Here is a 19,779-nt window from a genome sequence, read left to right as displayed (position 1 = left end):
TTGTTTAAGATTAATTCTGGGCGAGTCAATGACTTTAGACACCAAAACATCCTCTAAGTCATTGGTATATAAATTGAAAAGAAGAGGCGCGAGAACGCACCCTTGCCTCACACCACGCTTCACATGGAAGGGCTTGGTGCACTCTCCTCCGGTTCCAAATCTCACCCTGGCCCTTGCCCCAGCATAGAGTTGCCTTAAAAAAGAGATAATAGCCTCCTCCACTTTAAGTTCTTCCAACACCTTCCACAGACGATCGTGCTTAACGCAGTCGAAAGCAGCACTCAGGTCGACGAATGCTGCATAAAGTTTACCCGCCTTAGCCTGAACATATTTCCCTTGTAGTAGTGTAAAGTTCAGGACCTGTTCAACAGTGCCCCTCCCCTCGCAGAAGCCGTACTGAACCGGGGACAACACTCCTGCTTCTTATTCCGAAGATAGTAACCGGTTCAGAACAACCCTCCCTGTAATCTTCATAAAAGAATCAAGAAGAGAGATGGGGCGATAACAAGAGGGACTCTCCCTATCTCCCTTCTTGAAAATGGGAATAATAATAGAATCAGACCAGGTCTTGGGAAACCCCCGCTCACAACTTGCGTCCAGGACTCTCTTCAAAATGGGGGACCATAAGTCAACTGAGTATTTAAAGATATCAATGGGAACCCCATCTAAGCCTGGGGCTTTACCTCCCCTGCTCTGCTTAATAGCAGCAGACATTTCACCCATTGAGATACCCAAAATAAGTTGGCAAAAGGTCCGAGATGCCTCCTTGTCCATATCCTCTATATCAGCTAGCTTTAAGATCCCCTCCGGATTATAGACTTCTGAGAAAAAGTTGATCCAGGAGTTTTCGCTGATAGCAACCTCTACCCTTGCATTATTGGCTTCATTGAAAAATGGTGCATTAACTGCGCGCCAAAATAGGGCACTGTCCTTGGATTGTGCGGCATTAGCCAAATTGTTCCAAGCCTCGGATTTAATATTATTCTTACAATTAATCCGTGCTAGGCGATAGACTCTCCTACAAGTAGCCACCTCTACCGGATCCCTTACCTTATTGTGTAACGCGGCTTTGAGGCAAGAATGCGCCCTAGAACAGGCAGCATCGAACCAAGAGTTAGTAGTCGACCCAGAGGTATGACCTCTCCCCGGACGAGACAAACTATCTCGAATGGTCCGGGTAATATCCTCAAAGGCTAACAAAGTATCCTCGTGAGAGGTCTCTACGTCAAGACACCTTTCGATTGAGGCAAGGGATCCCCTAACTATCTTGGCATGCGTTACCTCCGGATCATTCTGACTCCATTTAATAGCGTAGCAGTTTTTTCTGGGCATATCACAAATGTTTAACCAAGACAGTCTTTCAATCAGTGAACTGTGCTCAGCCTGTGGTAAAAAAATGGCAAAAGAGAGAGGAAGATGATCACTGAATCCTACAGAATGAGTGGTATAATCCGCAAACCAAGTGGCATGACTTTCAGAAGCAACAATAAAATCAATAATAGTGCCTAGCCCTCTCCCCACAAAGGTTACGCTAAACTCTACACAGGGGGAGCACAACCTGTTGACAAAATCTAAGTTAAAAGATGCCAGCATATCATTCAAAGATTCACCCCGTCCAGATGGGAGAAGTGAGGAGACGTGACTTCCGCACCCGCCCCTATAATTCCACCCCCCCCCCGCTCTGTCTGCACAGATTGTGATTGAAATCCCCCCCACAAACAATAATGCAATCCCTCCCTTTCGGGGTAGTAATCCCGTGAATTTCATTAATCATGGAAGAGACCATTTCTGAGACACAATGACACAATGTTTATGCAAATTGTTGTAGATGTTAATCAAAATGATGTCAACGAGGCCATCCGAATTAGTAAGATCTGATAGCAAATTCCCATCTTAACTATCTTGATGTCCTCGACACCCATCAGATTTGAAATATAAATACAAAGCCCTCCCATATTCCTCCCGCGATTAGAGTGTAAGGCTGCAGCACGAAAAGTTATATACCAATTTAAGTGAACAGGCTCAACGGACCAGGTTTCTTGGAGACACAAAAAGCCAAAGGGACTAACAAACTCCAGCCAAGAAGAATCTGAAACCCTATCCTTAATCCCTGAAATGTTCCAAAATAGAAACTCAATCTTCCCATGGGTCCTATGTTTAATAAGTGGTATATTATTATTATATCCATCGGGAAGATCGCTGATCTGCCTTACACTGCTGGGTTCACGGACTTCAAGAAGATCAGAGCCTAAACTACGGATAATAGCTCGGCCAGTGACATTGAGAGGCCTAAGACTGACATTGCATACAGTAGGAGTAAAATCTATCGAAAGTACTGGTGCAACAGATTTACAGCACAGTCAGTCCACGCCCTCTAAATCTCTTAGGCCTTCATAACGATTATAAAGAGGGATTTGGAACCGATTAGATGACCAGAGGTCAGCTGGAGCACATCGATCATTTAGATGGTGAGTCCAAGGACCAGGATAGGCAAAATTTTCCAACTGTAAAGCAAATGGAGGTCCATGGACACAATGATGGCCCTCAGGGTGAAAACGCTGGGTCCTCAAACAATTGACCTGCGGATGCAGCAGTGGCCTAGTTGTATTATCCAAGGCGGGTGCCCACAACCCGGAATTTGCCGCTGGACTTAACGTACTTCTAGGGTTAAAGTAAGGCCGTTCACGAGGTGTAATAGAGCTACTATTTTTGCAGCGTGAATCTTTCTGGATTCACTATGCTGTGCATTATTCCGCGGTCTTGTGGTTGGGTCCGGATTCGTAGTCTTTTCTTTTTTTTTTTTTTTTCTCTTAGCCCAGGTGGGCGTCGGCGTCACACCCCCTTGGGTGTATTTCCGGTGACGTCGGCATGCTTCCTGCGGAAGCTCCCACTCTTGGGCGCCATCTTCAGATTCTTTTTTTCCGCGGGCGGGTCTGGATCGTTCCCGTTTGGGCTCCAGACATTTTTGGAGAAAGAAGAAAGAAAATACAGAAAAGACGAGAAGTCATCTGAAGACTCCAGGGGACTTCATCGACGAAAATTCAGCAAGGAGAAGGCGTTTTTCATCGAGATCATCGACGACCGTCGACTAACACGCGACCAGAGAGGCCCTGGACGCTCGATGATGGACAACACGCCGTTCAAGTTCTGCCGTAACTGCCACCACAAGTACGCGCAGAAGGACCAACACCCGGTATGCAACCTTTGCCTACCGGTGAACCACGAAAGCGGAGACTGCAACGCCTGTTCCGCCTTCGCCCCGAAGACCCTTCGTGTGAGAGAGAGGCAGAGGGTAGCACACGCCACCCTGCAGGGGAAGGCCCCGACTCCGTCCCTCTATGAGCTGGGGATGTCCTCCGAGGAAGAAGACAACGCTGCCGCCGAAGACGACCGCTACACGGCCGTAGAGATCGATTACACGAAGACTTCTGACAAGGTAGGAGACTCTTCGGCCCCCAAGAACCCGAGAGACTCTGAGTCTAGAAAAATCGAGGGCAAGACCCCGAAAGCGCCGACGCCAAAAAAGGCGGCGTCCGCGACTACTCCCAGGCCCAGCGGATCCTCCGAGAAGGAGTCCCCGTCGGCGAGAGCTGCTGATCAGCAGAAAACGTCGAAAATCGTCCCCGAAAAGGATCGATCGACGCCGAGGGAGAAAGACCCAAAACTGACGACGACGACCAGAGACCCAAAATCCGGTTCGACGTCGACGTCGAAAACTTCGACACCGAAAGGCACGGCCATCCGCCGAAAAGAACAGCCGACCCATCCGACGCGGAACACGCGGCCGAGATGGAGAAGAGAAAAAGCGCCTCGAGGCCGAAATGGAGAACATCATGCAGCGGAAGAAAGATTTCGATGCTAAGATGAAAGCCTTCATGATCCTCACAAGACCAAGCCACCGGTGGTGGAGGCGGTCGAGGAGGAGGATGAGATCGCCGAAGTCTCCGAGGAACAAGACCAGGACGTCGAGGTGATCGACGACCAGGAGGAGTACGAGAATCCCTACGATACTTACAACTATGGGGAGGAAGAGGAAAGCAGGACGGACACAGTTGGCACCCTCTGACCTACAGGAGGTAGATTACATAGATGCCGACACCGACAGCCCGGAGGAGGTGGTCGACACTTACCCCTCGAGGCCCTCGCCGCCGGACGACATCTGGGCCTACAACTCGGTGATACAATCTGCCGCAGCAGCTTTCAAGCTCGACGAAGAGAAGCATAAAGCAGACTTCCTTCTAGAAACATTGCTCCCAACACAAACGAGGAGCCAGTTCCTTCCAATGCTTGAAAGCGTCCTGGCTCAGGGGAAGGAAGCATTCAGGGAGCCCGCAACCTGCAAGGCAGTAACTCCCAGAACTGAGAATAAGTACAAGCATTCCACAAAGGACCCGGCCTACATTCAGGGCACGGTCTCCGCAGACTCCATTATCACAGCCACAGCAAGGAGGAGGGCTAACGTACCCACTACCTCGGGCCCGCCACCAGATAAGGAGAGCAAAAGGATGGATCTGGTGGGCAGAAGGATCGAACGGAATGCCGCGACCCACTGGCGCCTGGCTAATTCCAACGCCCTGATAAACAGGCACATGTACCAGATCATGGAGGGGCTGGGGCAGTTGGTGAAGGACCTGCCCCAGGATGCCAGGCAGAAGGCCGAAAAGCTGGTTGAAGAGGGGGAAAACGCGGCAAATTCTTGCCTTAAGACGGCCCTGGATGGGGCAGACACCGCCAGCAGGCTCATGATGATGGGCGTGACGGAAAGGAGGCACGCCTGGCTCAGGATCTCAGGTTTCAAACCGAAGGTGCAGCACAGCATCCTGAACACACCGTTCAACGGCAACACGCTTTTCGGAACAACAGTTGATGAAACGCTCAGTCAACTGAAAAAAGATAACGAAACAGCAAGATCCATGGGAGCATTGCAGTTCAGAGGGAACAAGAGGGGCACCCCGTCACGGAGGCCCGGCGAGAGAGGCGGAAACCAGCCAGGTACATCACACCAGGCTTTCCAGCAAACGCACCAGGCAGACTCGCAGGCTCAGCATGGTCAACAGAAGCAGTCCTGGCAGTACCAACAAAGAGGCCAGTCCTTTCGAGGGAGAAATGGACGGGGACAAAATAGAAGAGGGGGGCAGCAGCCCACCTCTAAGTGACTTCAAAAAACACTGTGTGCCCGCCCACAAAAAAGATCCCAGGGGGCAGCATGTACAGATGGGTCAAGACAAACTAGACACCTACGACCACATGACACCAGTGGGAGGAAGATTAAGATTTTACCTCCGAGAGTGGAGAGAAATCACATCAGACAAATGGATCCTCAACATTATCCAATTCGGATACTGCATAGAGTTGGAGGGGAGGCCAACAAGCAGAAAACCAAAATGCAAAACACTAGCAAGCAAGCAGCTGCAGTGTCTTCAGGAGGAGGCAAAGGAACTCCTGCGGAAACAGGCCATAGAACGGGTACCCTTCCAGTAAAGAAACACAGGAATATACTCAACGTACTTCCTGGTACCAAAGGTAGACGAGACAATGAGACCCATTCTGGACTTACGGTTCCTGAACAAGTTCATAAGAACGCAAAAATTCAAAATGACCTCCCTGCAAGAGGTGCTCCCACAATTGCAGACCGGGGACTTCATGGTCACAATAGACCTCAAAGACGCCTACCTGCACATCCCAATGAACAGAAAGCACAAACACATGCTCAGGTTCACCATTGGGGAAAGCCACTACCAGTTCACGACACTGGCCTTCGGACTAAAATCAGCACCAAGAGTTTTCACAAAGTGCCTCGCAGCAGTCGCAGCGCACCTACGAAGGCAAGGAATACACGTATACCCTTACCTGGACGACTGGCTGGTGAAAGCAAACTCATACCAGAAATGCAAGCAGCACGCACATACAGTGACGAGCACGCTCATAAGCCTGGGGTTCTCCATCCATTGGAAGAAATCATCAATGGAGCCGGAACAGGTCAAGATCTTCCTGGGAGCACAGATCAACACCTTGCAGGGCAAGGTGTTCCCCAGCGAGAAGAGGGCGAGGGCGCTGGTGAAGGAAACTCGCCTCTACCGGAAGGGACAAGCTCGGACAGTGAGGACTGCGAGCAAGATCATGGGCATGATGGCATCATGCATCCACCTGGTACCAAATGTACGACTCCACATGAGACCCATTCAGGAATGGCTACAGGAGCAATGGTCACAAGCTACAGGCGGTTGGGTGGATCTAGTGGTTGTAACGCACGCAGTGCAGAAGGAGATGGCATGGTGGACCATGGAGAACATAACAAAGGGAAAGCCTCTAACGCCCCCAACGCCAACAGTGACCATCACCACAGACGCATCCCTGAAGGGATGGGGCGCTCACATGGAGGAGCTCAAGGTGAGGGGACTGTGGACGCCAACAGATGCGGCAAAGCACATCAATTACCTAGAACTGAAGACAATCTTCCTTGCGCTGAAAGCCTTTCAAACAAGACTGTACAAACACAAGGTATTGATACAAACAGACAACACCACTGCGATGTTCTACATCAACAAGCAGGGGGGCACACAGTCAGCCCCGCTTTCAACGCTGGCGCAGGAGATATGGAGATGGGCCATCCCTCTCAAGATAGACCTGCTAGCCATACCCCTACCAGGGAAGGACAACATACAAGCCGATTGGCTCAGCAGGCAGACATCGGCATCCCACGAGTGGGAGCTCAATGCTCAGGAGACAAGGTACCTGTTCGACAGATGGGGGACACCATCGTTGGACCTGTTTGCCACACGCCAGAATGCAAAATGCCTAAACTTCGCCTCCAGGCAGCCCGAGGAGGGGTCACTGGGGAATGCCCTATGGATAGATTGGTCAAGGACATTTGCTTATGCCTTTCCCCCGATACCACTGATGCACAGAGTGCTGAGCAAGTGCAGAGCGAGCAACATGACACTGATACTGGTCGCACCACAGTGGGCGAGGCACACATGGTACTCGCAGATCATGGAGATGAGACAGTGTGCACCGCACAGATTCTGCAGGAGGAAAGACCTACTCAACATGCAGAACGGAGAGGTACTACATCCAGAGCCAGAGAGCATGAGCCTAGTAGCGTGGCTCCTGAGGACATAGAGTTCGCACATTTGAGACTACCAGAAAGCACCCTGAGGGTCCTTCGGGAGGCACGAAGGCCCAGCACTCGGAAGTGCTACGTTGCGAAATGGAAAAGATTCACAATATGGTGCAGACAAGAAAGACTTCACAATAAAATGAAGAGGGACTCCACAGTGCTAAGGTACTTGACGCACTTGCTGGAGAAGAACCTTAGCTCATCCTCTTTAAGAGTTCACTTGGCAGCGATAGTCGCCTACACAAGGGGAGAAACGTGCAGGAGCTTCTTCACATCACAGGTGGTGAAGAGATTCCTAGAAGGAGCGAAAAGGATCGCACCACCCAAGCGGGTGCCGCCACCTGCATGGAACTTGAACACAGTCCTAACGGAGCTCATGAAAGAGCCCTTTGAACCACTTCACAGGGCCTCCCTAAAGATGCTAACTATGAAAACGGCCTTCCTGGTTGCAATAACGTCCTTACGCAGAGTAAGCGAGCTACAAGCGCTGACGCTACAAGAACCCTACATACAAATACACTATGATAGAGTTGTGATAAGGACTGACCCACACTTCATGCCGAAGGTGGTATCCAAATTTCACATGAACCAGTCTATACAGATACCAAGTTTTTTCCAAAAACCAACAACTAGCGCAGAGCGAGCTCTTCACACCCTGGACGCCAGAAGGGCAGTCATGCACTACATTGAAAGGACAAAGGGACACAGGAAAACTAAACAGTTTTTTGTGTCATTCGCAAACAGCTTCATGGGGAAAGCTGTAACCAAAAAGACCATTGCACGATGGATCGCACAGACAATTCAACTCTGCCACAAGCGTGCAGGACAAGAACTGGCAGAGGGGACACGTGCCCACTCCACCAGGAAGAAGGGCGCTACAATAGCCTTCCTGGCTAACACACCCATAGAGGACATATGCCTGGCGGCAACATGGGCTTCGGTGCACACGTTCACGAAGCACTACTGTGTGGACATACAAATGAACAAGGAAGCTCAAGTGGGACAGAAGGTGCTACAGCACATATTCAACACCCAACGCTCATCTTCCACCCAGCCGCCACAGAGATGAGAAACCGCTACAAAATCTATGCACAGCATAGTGAATCCAGAAAGATTCACGCTGCAAAACGAATAGTTTTCTTACCTGTCGGTGTAGTTTTGCAGCTTGAAGATCTTTCTGGATTCACTAGCGAACCCACCCACCTCCGCCAGAAAGATGAGGCTGGAGAGAGAAGAGGTGGTTAACTAAAGAAAGGACTTTAAAAGTACAAAGCGGTAAAATACCAAATAAATACAACATTGCCATTACTTCGGAAACAAAAGAAACACGGAAAAAAAGAACCCGAAGATGGCGCCCAAGAGTGGGAGCTTCCGCAGGAAGCATGCCGACGTCACCGGAAATACACCCAAGGGGGTGTGATGCCGACGCCCACCTGGGCTAAGAAAAAAACAACAAAAAAAACAAAGAAAAGACTACGAATCCGGACCCAACCACAAGACCGCGGAATAATGCACAGCATAGTGAATCCAGAAAGATCTTCAAGCTGCAAAACTACACCGACAGGTAAGAAAACTATTCGTTTTAGGGGAGGACCAATTTAAGATATAACTAACCGTCCTTTTATCTTTAAAGCTAATTATAACAATATCCCCCGAAATACTTTTTGGAGTAGGCCCCAGCCACGCAAGTCGCCGGACCATTAGTATTTCCCCATCTAAATAGAGTGGTAAAGGCCGGTTCTGTCTTAGCCAATACATAGCCTTGTTTTTAAGGTGAACTTGGGCTTCCCTCTTACCCGCCTCCAATGCAGGAACTCCGGTAAGGATTACCACAAAAGGGGCCGCTTCAGGGGGCAAATTAACCATTTGGCTTTTGGGAATATGAGATCTTACAACAGCATCTGCAACAATAGGTTTAGACAATGGGCAGTTAGATGTCGCACACCCCGTAGCAACCTTGTCCAGCCCATTGCTGTCTTGCCTTGAATCTACCATAGCCTGTGACACGGTACTTTTGGATTGATTTTTGGATTTATCCAGGATCCGAGGAGCATAGACCGGAGGTACGGTAGTAGATGTAGGAACTGAGGGTAACCCGGCTAAGCCCTTGTGACTCACATGAGAAGCTTTAAAGGCCTTCTCTAAATCTCCCAACTGGGCAGTTATCCTCTTGAGTCTCTCAACCAGTGGTGAGATGAGTGATCTAATCAGTTTTTCGATATTCCCAGTAAATCTGGTCCCTGCTGATCTAGTGGATGGAGGATTGGGAGGAAGTAGCAACCGGTAAGGTTAATCCTATGGGTAATTGGTCAATCTTCTTAGTACGAGTAGGGGGAGTAGCCTTATTTCTGGGTGTACCATGCCCCTTTCTTCTCCTTTTCTTAGGGGGAGGGCCTTGACATCGGTGTACCTCAACCGCTACAGCCTGTACGGTGGGCTTGGATGCTGGCTCAGCCGTTACTACCAGGGTATCTGTCATTAATTCTACCGCGTCAATGATGCTGCCCAGCGAGGCTGAAAGATTAATGAATGACAGAATTAGAAGCTACCGAGCATTCTGAAGAAGTAGCTCTAGCCTGAAGTAATAATGGGATACTGGAATCAAGCGGAGGTTCTGGGTTCACTGGACCCTCTGAACTGTCGTTTGACAGAGGCATACCTGTAAGAATAGGGCCCAACGAAGACCTTTTACTCTTAATATGCTCAATGGAGCGGCGCCTTTCCGCGCGTCGCTCAGCTAGGGTTAAATCCCTATCGACAGTAGACACCGCCCTGATTACAAAACTGTCCAGAGTCCCCCGCTTAGCACCTCCCTCTGCTAAAGATTTAGGGATGGGTGAGGTCATCCTGCGATAAGAGTAAAATTTGGACAATGACGTGCTGACAGTAAAAAAAATTTATAATCCCTATAACCAACTATAAATAAGTGAAAACAATATAATGGTTAAATACACAAGATGAAGAGGTGCCGCCAAGGTAAAACATTCCGTACTGATATCACCTGCAGGGACACAGCGCAAGGAGAAGGGCCCAGCCCTGCCTCCACTGGCCTCAGAGGGCCCGCCCTTTGCCCGGGCTTTGCCCCGGGCTCTGTCCCGCGTGCGCGGATAGGAGAGGTCTTAAGAGGCGGAGAACGGGGGCGGGAAGAGGACCAGCTGCGGCTAATCGGTCCTCGCAGTCCCGCAAGCCTCTTGGTCCTGGGCGCCTACACCGGATCGCGTGCTCACTCCAGAAAAGCACTTCCAGTCACTCTGTAGACGAGCGGCACCCGCGAAGCGGGGGCCGCGAGAGGTGGAATGAAATATCAGCAGGGATTCCCAATGTCCGATTTATGCCCCCAGCAGGCACCAGAAAGCAATCACGGCAACCTTGTGCAAATTCATAACATGGTTCTGTTGGTCAGGGACGTTTTGGGCCTACAACAGAGGGTCTTTGGACACTTGCCTCTGTGAAATCTTGTAGTTCTGGATTATTGTTAATTTTCCTTCAGTGAACGCAGCAGTTGTGCGAATTTAGAGGAGGTGTCCCATCTTTTTTCTGTTTTGTCATCAGCGCTATATTCTGATTGTAAGTATACACCCATAGTGTGCCTCAGTGAGTATGGCTTCTTACCTCTCAGCACAATCTATGAAGGTCTTGGGCCGGGCCTTTTTAATATACCATGTTGTAATTAAAGGGGCACCTAGTGCCGATAATTGGGGAAATCTTGCCTTAATCAGCCAGACATATGACTTCTTAACCATTAAGGTGTAATGGAGCCTTTTAGTTCTGGGTGTAACATGCTTCAGGTCCTTAGGCAGCAAGGGAAAAAAATCAAACCAACCTCTTATTCATTGCAGATATTGAAACCAGCTGTTTAGAAGAAAAAAGTAAACGAGATTACTTTACAGTCCTGGTGTCATCTTGTCTGGTAAGTTGAATGCTTAAGTCCCTTCCTTGAGTTCTTATTATTTATCATTCTTAGAAATGCATCCTCCACTGAACGTGATCACGCATCTAGATTCAATGGGAAGAGTGTGGCAATGTAAAGTAGAAGTGTTTCTTTTTTAATTTTTTTTTAATTTATTTTATTAATTTTAACAGGATAAACTAAATACAAAAAAGACATTGATGCAGAATAAGAGTAGAGTTGTATACAGATACAAGGGTGGCTCAGTTACCATTGTGTAGTTGCACAATGTTACACATTCTTAACACTGTCCTGTTACAACAATAGAATATACAAGGAGGGATACATGGTGTCCATAGGGCAGAGTGCCAGGTAAGCATAAAAATATGGCGTCTATCCTCAGAGAGGAAATGTGTGTTATCGGGAAATGTGGTTCCTCACAGGGTGTGGACTGTATTAAAGGGGGGGGATGAGGGGAGAGGGTTGGGCATTGTGTACAGCGTAGTTAATGTCAGTTTTCGGTGCTTGTTCCGCTTTGTAATTTTTATCAGTCTGGGTTGTGGTCTCCATCCTCAAATGGAAATAGCTGTAGATATGATCGCAGAGGTTGCTATATGTTTTTAGGGCTGGATGCAGGTGGTTGGAAAGAGGTGTAAATGTCACTTGTGTTATCGCTGTTTTCCAGGTACTGCATCCATCCTTTGACTGTAGGGTGAGATGTGGCTCCCTAATGTCTTGGGATCAATATTTTGGGTAGAGGTTAAGATAGTTTCTCGGTATTAGCTGTGAAAATTAACTGGCTCTGACAATGGTAAATTTATTCATTTATTTATTTATTTATACAAGATTTATAATGCGCATAGCTGCCTCAGCGACGAGGCGTCCCAGCGCAACCAGAAACCGGAAGAGAAACAGTGAAACTCACAAGCGTTCAGTATCAGATGGTGGAGAACAGCCATGTTTTTAGGGATTTCCGAAACGTCAAAAGATTAGGGATAGCTCGGATGCTCGCTGGGACGTAATTCCAAAGTTTGGCTGCCAAAAGGCCAAACGAGCGACCCCCTGACCTCGCTTTCCTTACTCGAGGGATACAGACCAAACTGATTGGCGGAACGCAGAGCGCGCCTGGGCAAATAGGGCTTCAGAAAATCCGATAGCCCAATAGGGGCTTGATGCCTCAAAATTTTGTGCGCGATGCATAATCAAGCCTCGCAAGAATGGAGGCCTGCAAGATGGTTTGACGTACTCTGGGAAGAAAAAAAACAAGCAAGGGCCTCATTCCTCTCAGGAGCCCAAAGCAAACAGCGGCAACAGCTCTGGTCTGTTTCTCGAATGTTAGTCCGGTGTCGAACCAGACACCCAAGTTCTTTACCGCCTCCTTCCTTGACGGAGCGGGTTTCAGATGATCAGGCCACCACTGCTCTGACCAGAGCTCCTGGTCCTTCCCAGACAGTAAAATCTCGGATTTACTGGCGTTTAATTGGAGGCAGTTAGCATTCATCCAGTCCGAGATAATCGACAGATCCTCCTTGAAGTTCTCCAGGTTAGCGCAGCATTTTTTAGAAAAACCGATCACCAGCTGAGTGTCGTCTGCATACGACACCAAGGACAGCCCCCTGCCTCTGGCCACCTCCGCCAAAGGTCCCACATACAGATTGAATAAAAGCGGGCTCAAAATGGAGCCTTGAGGTACCCCACGGCACAGAGCATGTTCCTGAGAGTGAAAAGGCGGCACTGACACTTAGAACGACCGCCCAGCCAGGAAGGAGCGAATCCACTCCATGACATCATCCCTGATTCCAGCCGTTCAAGAAGGATCGCATGGGACACTGTATCAAAAGCGGCACTTAGATCCAATAGGACCAAGGCCGCAGAGTCACCTACATGCAGCCGGCTTCGGATAGATTCCGTAACTGCAAGGAGAGCTGATTCAGTGCTATGGCGGGGCGAATCCCATGTTGGGGAGGGTCTAAGATGTTATGCACGTCGATGTGTTTAGACAAAATGGAATTTACGTGTGCCTCCACCACTTGATTTGTGCATGCTTCCACGCCCTAGGGACGGAGGCTGATTTCAGTGACAGGTTGACCAATTCGAGGGCCACAGGAGAGATAAGTGTTTGGAGCTGGCGAAAGTGAGTCGCCGACACCGGGTCAGCTGGCGGGCCCGACTTGATTTTTGCACTTAAGATCTCGAACTCCTGGGGCGGCAGCAAAGGAAAAGATAACAATTATCCACCCTAGTGTCCGTCCCTGCCGGCACAGCATTCTCAATAAGGGTAATCCCTGTGGAGAGGCTCTAGTAAATCAACTCCACTGTAAATTCAGGTGAAAGCGTCAAATTACTCTGTACCAAGGCTGCTGCCTATCTATTCCCATATCCTATTAAGAAACATTTAGATCCTCTTTAATTTTTTCTTCTTATTTGAGCTATTCAGAAAAAGACAAAATTGCCGTGTTTAAAGTGTACATTTAAAATCCGATATCTTTCAGGAAATGTCACGGTGTCCTCGACTTAATCACATAAATCCAGTGTTCCTCAATTTGATGCAGATACCTTTTGATTTAAAGAACTAGTAAACACGTTTATCTCATGGTGTTTCTAGTTTTGCAATTTGTTTATAGATTTTATAAATTTCTAGAATTTTCCGTCACACAGTCCATTGACCCATGCATGAATTTGCGACTGTTTAGCAGTGATTTTGCCGCCTTATGTATATCCCCCTCCCTTTTAACCCACATAAATGTTTTCAATTGTGCTGTCCTTCCCTGAAACTTTTTCTCTTTTATGGTAAATGTAGCGTCCATTTAGGGGTGGGCTGTTGGCTGCAAAGGTAAAGTTAAACTGTTTTTGGCTAAGCTTCCCTTCTCCGGGGTTGTGGGGTGTCCTTGCATACGTTTAGAATTGTTCTCCTCCTTATTCTTCTTTGTGCCTTCCTGTTTCCCTACATCTCTTCTGCGGTTTCTATTGCTTGGTTTGGTTTTCGTTTGGTGAGAGCATGTGATGAAAAAGTCGATGGTGATACATCATAGTTGCATACTGTTATGACCAACTCCAGTTGGAATTTCTGACTTTTGATTGACATCCTTATGAGAATAAGAATCGTAGGATATTAATGTGTTTTGAGGCATATTGATTGTGGTTATTTTAGACTATGAATACTCATACAGATACTTATGTACATCTGTTTCTGTTCATTTTTATAAATATTGCTCTTGTGTTATGCAGTGCTTGGTTTCTGATACAATCCTAAAGGAACGTCTGGATCCAGAAACATTGGAATCATTGGGCCTTATTAAGCAGTCCCAACAGTTCAATCAGAAATCTGTTAAAATCAAGACAAAACTTTTGTGAGTATGCTTTCACTATGCTGGTGAATATTTATATTGCATGCAAAAACAAGGCATATGATGCATAATTGACATGTTCAAAACAAGGGTCTCGGTCGTAGCAGGTGTTTGCATGGAGGTCACGTGGAGTCTCCTTTTTAGATACGGCTGTATCTTGCTTGTCGATTTGCTGTGTAAGCAGGCTCAAGTGGTATGTAATGGCCCATCTGGGACTTGTTAGATAGAATGTTTGTCATAAACAAGAAAGTGATTGGTTTATCTTTAACATGGGGAACCTTGCCACTTATATTGCCTTAAAGCACATCTAGGTTTGGAGAGGGGGAAATGAGAAGAGGACGTGTGGGTTGACCTTTCCAAAAGCAGAATTTTAGCCCCGCACAGTAGAAACCACAATGTAGTGCAGCACACATGCGTGGAATCTAATGGACTCAATCGCTCACCAGTTCAATCACAACACAGTAAATCCACACACACTGACTGCCACAACCAGTGCTATTCATATGTGTATGAGACAGGTTGAGGTCACGGTCTCCAAGTTACTGATGACTAATCAGACATTTCAGAAGAGGGAGCTAGTTGGCTATTCTACTTTCCCATGGCCTGTATCCCTGACTAGAAATCATGTCTTTGCGACCCCCACCAAAAAGCCTAGTTAGCAAGGGCAGTCACCACTCAACCCTTTTGGGATAGATTTCCTACCAGCTCTCCCTGATATGTCTTGCCTGGCCCTTTGATCCCCCAATTGCATTTTCTGTGATCATGCTTGCGAATATGAGATGGGCGGGGGGGGGGGGGGGGGGGGGGAGGAGGGTTCATCTCTTATAAATTCTTCCTGAACGTATGTTTCTCCTTTAAGTTGTCTCATAACACTAAAAAGTGATGCGTGGAATGCTTACAATGGCATTCACTTGGGCCGTATTCTAGTCCTTCATTTTTTGCACACTGCTCCATGCCCGAACTGGAGCAACTATATTCAAACCAGCCTTGGCCCTGCTCCAGTAGGAACTATCCTTTCAGATCAAACAGCCACGTTGCGTCTCTTCTAAAAGGAAATCGATCCGCGCTAGACCAGTTCCAACCTTCTTGGAATCAGTTCTGTGGCATTGAAAGTATGGGGCCCATGCCTGGGAGCCACAACAACATGTGATGGGTGAAATGCTTGGAATAGTCTCAATGATTACCAGTGGCTGATATTAATTCATTCAACCTACCTATCAATTTCTTTCCTCCTTAACCCCTTCCACGCTGATGACGAGCTCAGCTCGTCATGAGGTACACCTCTCGTACGCTCATGACGAGCTGAGCTCGTCGTGAACCGCGGGATTTCGCGATTCTCAGCGCACAGCGGGAAAACGCGCAGCGCGCATGGGGTTAAGGTTGTAGGGCAAACCAGTAAGTTTAGTGTTGGTCAGTGCTATCATCTCTCTTACTCTCTGCTTATCCTAGTGTGCTGTTCCTCAGATTTAACCATTACTCTAGAACATGGGTACTCGCAAACATTATCATAAGGGCCAAAAAGTTTAGTCTAAGTTTGGTCTGTGGTGTGTTCGAATGCCTCATTGAAGCCAGGGTGGTGGTTGGTGGTAGGAGGTGTAAAGGTAAGTGAATCATGTACAGCCTGGCTTTAGGGTGGGTTCGGCTGCGCCGGGCGACGACCTGGAGGGGGGCACTGACCTATGGGGGGGTGGGGGGAAGGCTGTGTTTAGCAAAAACTTAAGATTCAAAAGCACCTACTGCAGAGTTGCTTGTGTGTCCACATTTGAGGCATCAATAAATATGAAAAGAGGGCTGTTGTGATTAGTGTTTCTGCTAGAGGGAGCGAGATTGTAGTTTTGTTTAGAGGCAGTTTCGCCGTAAAGTAGCTCAGAAAATTAATATTCCTGCTGCAAAGGACACATCTGCATTTTACTTGAGTGGATTAGTAAATCCAGCCTTTACCAGTGCTTTAAAACAAATGAAAGGGACACTTTTGCCAGGTGGCAGTGACTGAATCTGAGGAAGAGGTCGGGCACCAAAAATATGATTTTCATACCACCATGCGCCACCAGTGCTAAAGCCTTCCCTGTGTACATCTAGTGACTGAAGTGCACAATTTGAAACCAGAAAACCTGGGATCAATCCTGGCTTCCCCACTTGATCAAATTATGTGATCCTAGGCAATTGTTTTATTTCACTTTCTCTTCTTTTTCTTCATTATCACATATTAGAGGACCTTGAAAGAAATTGCTTCAGGATGTGTGCTATACGAAACCTTTTCCTGTGTTTGATTTATTAAACTATAATGTGCGAATATAATAACATCCCAGGCCACTCAAAGGGTGCACATGTCAGCTGACTTCCCTCTTAGTTCACTACTGGCATTCTTGTCAGGGTGGGTGAAAGCATAAATGTTTCTGAATTGTTTGAAAACTATCACTATATAAAAAAAATACTTATCAATGCACTGATATAATATGATGTACTAAGGTGAAACGGTTCTGCATGTTCATGAAAAACACTTTTGGAAATTTGAAGAGACTTGATCATATTTTTACACGTTTGTTGCAAGCTGTGTTTGAAAATGAGTGCAGGACTCCCATGCTACTTCCTTTCTTTAACTTCAGTTAACCTGTAAATAAAGGCTTGCCCGCTTATTTAACATATTTTTTATACTATTAGTGCTGAGTCAAGTAAACAGCATCACAGTGCTGCTGTTATCCTCGTGCCACGTATAAAGGTCATGAGGCCCGCCAGCCCGTTCTTCGAGTGTCTCTGCTCTAGAAGAATTTCTTCTGATCCCCAGAGCATTGTGTATAGTGAATGGAACAGAAAGAATATTATGTGTCTTACTGAGCTTGGAATAAGGCAGTTCTGAAGGTCACTGTTACTACAGCAGCCTCTAGCCTTTTCTGTCAGAACTACAAAGGTTTATAGAAAATCATCCACAAAAACAAATCTAAATCCCTGTATGAATGATGACTTGTGCTTTACGCAGCACTGCTTACAACACTTGAGCCATTTCTAAGTGTTGTGTATTACTTGTGTTACTATTACCAAAAACACTGGTGCCTACCTCTGACCGATGGGATACTGGGTTATTCTTTTTTTTTAAAACTCTTTATTGAAAATATCGCAGATTATCAGTACATTATAGGCAGTCTTTAACACAATTGCATCAACTTGACTGATATATACAATGCACATCCCGACTACTATTATGGGCATTTCTGTTTTTGGATTTAGCTCTGTATCTTGCCGTGGTGTATTCCTCAACTTTACTCCAGTGACAAGCCCCGAGGTGGCGGAGTACATATGTTTCTCCTGTACGCATTCCATCCTCCCCACACCTGCTCCCACTTCTTGGGGCATCCCCTATTGATGTAGACTGCTTTTTCAGCTGCCATAACCCAGTCCATATCTTTGCACCATTCGATGTATGTTGGTGTAAGTTGCACTCCCCAGTGTTTACCAATATTACGTTTCACGATCATCATACCCAGTGTCGCCAAGTCTTGGTTTTTGCAATTGAGGTCTGTGGCTTCCCATATATTGAGGAGACACCTTTTGGGTTCCACTGGTACAGGGGCCCGCAAATCTGTGTAATTGTCTCCATAATTGTGCCCTAGTAGTTTGTAATTTCCAAACAGTCCCATAGGATATGATTGAATGTACCTGTTCCCCCACAGCATCACAGACACAGCTGGAAATCAGCGTTTCCTATTTTAACTAATATACTCCTAGGTTAGTATGCTCTATGGACCACTTTGAGTTGTACCAGTCGCAATCTAGAGGGTATTGCTACCTCCCGCAGGGATTCCTGCGCTTCTTGCCAGTCGGTGTCTCGTCTAGTTCCCCTATGTCTTTCTGCCAATTCTCTTGAAGGCACTGTGTTGGGTCTGTCAAATTGTTAATGAATTTTTGATACGTTAGGGAGATTGCCTTCCGGTCCATCCTGTCCGTAAGTAACCTGTTTTTCAGTGGCCATGCCTCTGGTAGGTTCGTGTCTGCAGGGATAACGACCATGAGTGCGTGTCTGATCTGTAGGTAACGGAACGTTTCCGTTGAGGCCACATTGTATTGTTGTTGTATCTTTTGAAATGGGATAACTTTCCCCTTGTCCCAGATATCTCCCACTCTTGATATTCCTATTAGATTCCACTTTTTGAATCCTTTACAACTGATCAGTCTGCCCAAATTCTCGGTCTCCCAGAGTGGTGTGAACTGTGCCCTTTTGTTGTGCCAACCCAGTTTCTTTTATACCGTTTGAGATAGGCGGACCGTGTGCACTGTGGGCACTGAGAGGGTTGTAAAATTAGTTCTGTCGTATAGTGCTCGTAAGGCCCTCCCTCACATGCATGTGTCAATCCATTTGGAATGCGGGGTCTGTCTGAGGGGAGTGAATCCAGTGGTTAAGAACTAGAAGTTGTGAGGCCCAGTAATACGCCTGTGTGTGAGAGAGTGCTATACCGCCATCATATCATACTCTGATCAATTTATTAGTGGCTATGTGGGAAGGTTTCCCGTCCCCTAGTAGGTTATGCACTTCCGTCTCTATTGCCTTGAAATAGGCCTGTGGGACATGGAATTGCATGTTCTGAAGGGCGTATAGAAATCTAGGCAGTGCCATCATTTTAAAGAGTGCTGCACGCCCTAGTATTGTTAATGGGAGGTATCGCCAGTGTTTGACATCACTTCGGATATGTCTTAGGGGTTCTTGGAGGTTTCTGGTCATAAATTCCTCTGAGTTTGCTGTAATGAAGATTCCCAGGTAGCGGAAGCCATCCTCCATTAATTTCACCTCACAACCCCTGGGCAGTTTTGGGGGCGGGCCGATAAGAACATACAGTATGGATTTATTCCAGTTTATCGTATACCCAGAATACTTCCCGAAGTTCATGAAGATATTCGTTATTCTGGCCAGGGAGTGCGTTGGTGAAGCAAAGTATAGCACAATGTCCTCCGCATATAATGATATTCGGTCCTCCCATCCCTCCACCCAAAAGAGTCCCCGGATAATGGTGTCCCTTCTCATCCACGCAGCCAGCGGTTCCAATACTAAGGCAGAAAGGATTGGGGACATGGGGCATCCCTGTCTTGTCCCTCACCCCAAGGGGAATACTTGGGACAGCCTAGCATTTACCACCACTTTTGCTGGTGGCTTCGTGTACAACAGCTGTACCTAGGACCTAAATTTGAGTCCCAAGATTTCTAGGACTGCAAAAAGAAATGGCCATTCGATCGTGTCGAAGGCAATGCGAGCATCCAGGGAAAGGATAACTGCTTCCTCATTGATAGTATGTCTATGACCTAGTACCCCATTGAGGCGACGCAAAATAAGAGCTGTGTTTCTGCCCGGCATGAAGCCGGATTGACAGGGTGCACAAGTTTGGGTAGATATGGAGTTAGTCTATTAGCAGGCCTTTTTGCCAATATTTTTGCTT

At 47.2% G+C, this 19,779-nt stretch overlaps 1 protein-coding gene across 2 annotated transcripts in view; it reads left to right on the top strand.

Moving 5' to 3' along the window:
• Positions 1 to 19,779, top strand: part of THOC2 (THO complex subunit 2) — a 1,495,542-nt gene that overhangs the window by 83,124 nt on the left and 1,392,639 nt on the right. For both annotated transcript variants that reach the window (XM_078688746.1, XM_078688744.1), the window contains exons 5-6: positions 10,960 to 11,030; positions 14,238 to 14,359. In XM_078688746.1, the coding sequence (XP_078544872.1) occupies positions 10,960 to 11,030; positions 14,238 to 14,359 (193 nt within the window). The remainder of the gene's footprint in view (positions 1 to 10,959; positions 11,031 to 14,237; positions 14,360 to 19,779) is intronic.

The sequence above is a fragment of the Lissotriton helveticus genome, chromosome 4_1 (assembly GCF_964261635.1).
Source record: "Lissotriton helveticus chromosome 4_1, aLisHel1.1, whole genome shotgun sequence".
Lineage (NCBI taxonomy): Eukaryota > Metazoa > Chordata > Amphibia > Caudata > Salamandridae > Lissotriton > Lissotriton helveticus.
This window is presented reverse-complemented; position numbering and strand designations above follow the sequence as displayed.